The following is a 4,931-nucleotide window of genomic DNA, read 5'->3' on the forward strand; positions in this document are numbered from 1 at the left end:
GGCGTGTTTTCGTCGCTTTTTGGACTTTGATCGATCGTATGGGAAGTTCGACGAAGCGCGTGTAATCAGTAATAGTTTATTTGGGGCTTTCAAAGGTGTGCCAGGTGCTTACCTTGCTAAAAATAAGTGGCCACCTTGGGTCATTTATTTTTAACACTTTTATTTCAGAATGAAACACCTTTTTTATAGCTTTAGTAAACCAATAATGCATTTTTATTGAACAAACATTTTGAAACAACGCGCCATCTGGAGCTGCCACACTGCTGAACTCCGTACCGTTTGGCATCTCCAGCGAAGCTAAGTTGGCTGCGGCTGATGATTTTGTGTTTACATTTTGCCGGCAAATCGAAAATTGGATTTAGAGGCCCTAAATTAACCATGAATCTGTTCGAGGAGCTGGACACCTTGGACCCCTCCTTCAAACTAGAGCCTCCCCGCATCGAGACGCCCACGGCGCACAAGATTACCGTGTTGATATTGCTCAAACAGTATGTGATTGTAGGTGCACCCACTTATTTACTCCGTGAAAACCAACTTCTAACATTTATCAATTTTTAAAGAACAAAAAAAACTGTTTGGATACTGGGATATCCATGCGCACCCAGCGACGGCGCATGTTCTATATGCTGGTATTCAAGCTCATTCAGGAGCAGGACAAGAGTTACAATGAGCTACATAGTTTGTTGACCACGGGGAAATACAAACTGGATACTCTGATGCTGGAATCCTTCGAAAAAGCCATGTCCGAGTTTTGTGCGGGCAGCATTGAGGCTTTGTTTGACTTCTCGGAGATCCAGAACATCGACGAGATCCTAAACGAAAACTACGGCATTAGCCAGTTCAGCATGGTGGGCGTTTATGTGCGCAGAGTGGGCGTGGTGCTAGAGCGCCTCAGTTTCCCTGAGATGATGGATATGTACAAGAACGTATGCTCCTATTACGAGAGAGGAGTTCGAGCTGCTGCCTCTGGTTCAAGAATGGCCGTAGCCGGAGGTATTCTGCATAGGGAGGAGACCCCTCCTCCGAATCCCATAACAGAAAAGCCTGAGGATCCTAAACCTAAGAAGAAAGTGGAGGCCGTAGCTCGTATTGCCCAAGAACGTAATCCCCTGAGCAAATGGGCACCAAAACAGGCCAAGTTTTTCATCAACAAACAGTCGGAACTGTTGGAGAATAACGAGCGTAAGGCTTTGCCTCCTTTGGAACTCCAGAAGAAGGTGCAGGAGATCATACACGACCTCCCACTAACAACTACACCCTATTTCCTGGGCTATATGAATCAATTGAGAGTTAGGGATTACTACAATGCTCTTTCTGCCCTCCACAGAGCATTGGACAGGAGTCCCGTGCGCCTGATGAGCCAGGAGAAGGGCTACCAGTATTTTTGCGTCAATCTGGCGGTACTACATGCCACCTTTGGTCATCGGGATGAAGCGCTAGCAGCGCTCAGGGAAAGCATTATGCTGGCCCAGGAGCACGGCGACAAAAGGAGCCTCAACCTTGCCAACACTTGGTACTGCTTGCTCAGGGATGAGCTTCCCTTGTCCGCTGTTCAAAAGAGTGTGCAGGATGCCAACGAAGTGGATGGTTCCCTGCTGCAGAACTACACCTTAGCCCTACACTTCGCTGTAAAACTAGGAACGGTGGCTGGCTACCAACCACTAAGACTCTTTGATCTCCTGCAGCACAGCGACAATCTCACTAATCGCAACAACTTCGCCGACCACGCATCAGAGGCCCTTGCCTTGAGGAGTGCTGTTTGGTCTGCTTATGGAAGGCATGAGCTAGCTGCTTTGTACTCCCAAGTCCTATTGACAGGCAGAGACAGGTTCGGCAGTGGATCTGCGGGTTTGGGAAGCGCTTTGGCCAGTTTCGCCCTGTGGCTTCAGTTGCAAGGAGAGCCACAACTATCCAAAGTACTCCTACATCATGCTAAACAGCGCTTTCCGCGTTTGCCCAGCGCCGAGGGTTGGATGATAAGCCAGTGTCATGTGGTCATTCAGGCGGGAATCTACCAGTGTCGCTGGCACGATGCTCTGAAGGCTTGCGATCAGCTATATTTGATCGATCCCTCTGACTCCTTATTCCAACGTGCCTCCATATATGTGGCCAAGCGCGAGTTTTTCAATGCCAGGCGCCTCCTGGACAAGTTGGCCGTGCAGGATAACATACCATTCCTCCTTAGGATGAGGGTTCAAGTGTTGCTTGGTTATTGTGGCATGGCGAACGGTCGATTTTCAAGTGAAACAACAATGCTTCTGCTCCGTGTGTCCGAGGAAATGTCCGAGGCCCAGATGGATTATGAGTTAGCTCTGGTGGATCTGCTCTTGGCCCTGCAACTATTGCTACTCGGTATGCCGCAGAAGGCCTATCAGGCAATAAAGCGCTGCATGCACGACATTCACATCAACGGCGGTCTATATGAACGAGCAAAAACGGATTTCGTGTTCGTTCGCTGCCTGTTGGCCGTCAATCAGAATGATGCGGAGAAACGGAAAGCGCAGCTGCTTAAATCGCAAGTAATCCTCCAGCGTGCAGCTCAATCATTCAAGAAACTCTCCGCACATGCGAAGGTTTTGGATGTGTACGTGTTCTTGGCACAGCGATTTAACGAATTTGGCGATCGGAATTTAAGGAATAAGTACGCTGGAGAGTTCCGACGCTACTTTACGGATCACCCCATTCCAAGGGAATATCTGGGTAGTCCTTAGTTTCCGTCTGTTGTTAAATTCTAAATAAACTTGTTCTTACAACCTAAGGAATCTCAATCTTACCTAAAGTTTTTCAATTCACAAGCACACAGCTGAATTATTTTGACTATTAATAAACGTAGTTTTATTAATTGGTTTAAACCGCAGTGGTTGCTTGTTTATACACTGTACGCCAACTGCAATGCTAACACCTATCTGAAGTTTTGCAACGGCTCGTTTCGATTGATGAGGACGTCCTTTTTTTGGGGGCCGGATGTTCATAGAGTGTGGATGCGTAAATGCTGCGCTGTGAAGTGGCATTTAATGGGTGGCTGCTTTATTGGGGGGAATCGCTGGACGTCCTGCACCGCTCGATTTCGACTGGGATTGATTGGTATCGACAAACTTAAGCTAACGTGTGGCAATTTCCGGATTTCCGATGCCGGTTATCGTAGAGCTAATATGCGTATGTGGTAGGGGGTCTCTCATGGTTAACGAATCAAGGGTAAGCTGGGCGACGGCCCTCCAGGACCCATCGCACTGCCGGGTCCAAGAAGCACCTGCTTCTGCTGCGACTTGTGCAGCTCCTCCATCTGGGCGCGCTCCGTCTCGAAGATGACCGGGGCGAACAGGATAACCGCGCTGGTGAAGAATATCCAGCTGGCGTTGCACGAGAACGAGTAGAAGCCCTTGACGCTCTTCACCGTGGCGCTGCTCACGGCGCCGACTGCATTCCTCACTGGCTCCGGGAACATCTCGGTTAGTCCCCAGAAGCGCTCGGATGCCGTCTCATCGGGCTCCTGTGTATTGTGAACAGAAATGAGTATTAATAATCTTTAAAAGGTGCTTCTTCTAAGCAATTAAATTATAGATGTAACGCCATATTCTATTCATTATTTACAATCAAAGTAACCTTATAGGATTTTGATGAATCAATATTATATACAAACTACTTACAAGATTAAATCTTATAATGCAATTTTTAAATAAAAACAGTGCATAATTATGTTAAAGTTACAGGAAAAACAAGTTTATGATGACAATGACCTTTATCGCGTGCACGTTGTGGCTAACAGCTGATTCATTTCTTGGCCAAAAGGCCAAAGCTAAATTTGTAAATAAACTCATGAACCTAAATAAGCTGTTTATAAACTTGAGATCCTCAAGACTATTGCTACATTTGGAAAACACCTAGAATGTCCTTAATGTGCGCCTCCCTCCCGAACTTTGAGGTTAGATTTCGTGCTGTGTTTACAAACAGGGTCCACTTACATCATCGTAGTTCTCGCGTTGCGGATCATTGGAGGTCTGGAAGAAATGGGAGAATGAAAGGTATTATTGAGGGGTATCAGTGGATTCGTTTTCATGCGCCAGCTGCTTTGATTGACCGACAATTACGTGAGCACGATAAGAAGTCGAGGGGATTGGGGGCTACTTGGTTTTCAGCGGGGTGGGGGAGCCAACGAGGGGCCACCACGTTTTTACTTACGGCAGCCACTGCCCGACGCTCCGGCGTCTCGTCCTTGCTGCCGCCTAACGACGACATGCCGCTGTCCTTTTCAATGAACTCGATTTCAGGATCAGAGTCCATCAAATCCTCGATTTTCACTGTTTCGGTATCCACTTTTGCGGCTTTCAATCAACGCACACGGTCGAAAATCGCGGGTTTGTGCTCTAAAGCAACCCTTTGAAGGAACACGGAAGTATCTTATCACCGGAATCGCTCACAAAATCCAGTTCGCACTGGCATTTAATTGAGCTTGAGCGGAGGATTCGTTCGCGTTCGCTTAAAATTTATGTAAAAATTGATTTTATAAAATGCTCCTCGTGAGCTTAGTGGTGACCTCACAGCGATAGACTCCAATTGGCCATATTAATCGATTTATCGCGGCGCATTCATGAGAAATCTCCTAGCGCGTGCAAGTGCAACGCTTTTTCAAATTCTCTTACATCTTACACACTTAATAATTTAACTTTAAATGTTTATATTCTACATCTTAGGCTTGGGTCAGTAGAAACACTCACCTTTCCCTCATTGTAGTCACCCATTGTCGTTAATCAACTGCGTTAAGAGTTTAAAAATGAAAATATATACAATATTTTGTGGAGCCTGAAATTTAGAAACGTTGTCAAATCGAACAGCACAAATTTACAAGTACTTTGATTTCCGATTTCTGGATTGGCAACCGAAACCAGAAAGGAAAAAGCCTACTATTAGTAATAAAACATTTGTTGAGCGTT

At 46.3% G+C, this 4,931-nt stretch overlaps 2 protein-coding genes across 4 annotated transcripts; one reads left to right on the top strand and one right to left on the bottom strand.

The window, feature by feature from the left end:
- Positions 1-302: 302 nt before the first annotated feature.
- Positions 303-2,772, top strand: ida (imaginal discs arrested). Its single transcript, NM_139580.3, has 2 exons — positions 303-498; positions 561-2,772. The coding sequence occupies exons 1-2, from the start codon at positions 316-318 to the stop codon at positions 2,709-2,711; spliced, it is 2,334 nt and encodes a 777-aa protein (NP_647837.2). The 5' UTR covers positions 303-315; the 3' UTR covers positions 2,712-2,772.
- Positions 2,773-2,810: 38 nt separating this feature from the next.
- Positions 2,811-4,890, bottom strand: mge (maggie). 3 transcript variants are annotated; one of them, NM_079186.4, is made up of 3 exons: positions 4,180-4,551; positions 3,963-3,998; positions 2,811-3,490 (listed from the first exon to the last, which is right to left on the bottom strand). In NM_079186.4, the coding sequence occupies exons 1-3, from the start codon at positions 4,279-4,281 to the stop codon at positions 3,182-3,184; spliced, it is 447 nt and encodes a 148-aa protein (NP_523910.1). In that variant the 5' UTR covers positions 4,282-4,551; the 3' UTR covers positions 2,811-3,181. The 3 variants fall into 3 exon arrangements, with proteins under 3 accessions (NP_523910.1, NP_001261384.1, NP_728910.1); NM_001274455.1 differs by having other exon boundaries at positions 3,738-3,998; NM_168044.1 differs by lacking the exon at positions 4,180-4,551 and adding an exon at positions 4,716-4,890 and having other exon boundaries at positions 2,816-3,490.
- Between the last annotated feature and the right edge of the window lie 41 nt (positions 4,891-4,931).

This window comes from Drosophila melanogaster, chromosome 3L, assembly GCF_000001215.4.
Source record: "Drosophila melanogaster chromosome 3L".
Classification (NCBI taxonomy): Eukaryota; Metazoa; Arthropoda; class Insecta; order Diptera; family Drosophilidae; genus Drosophila; species Drosophila melanogaster.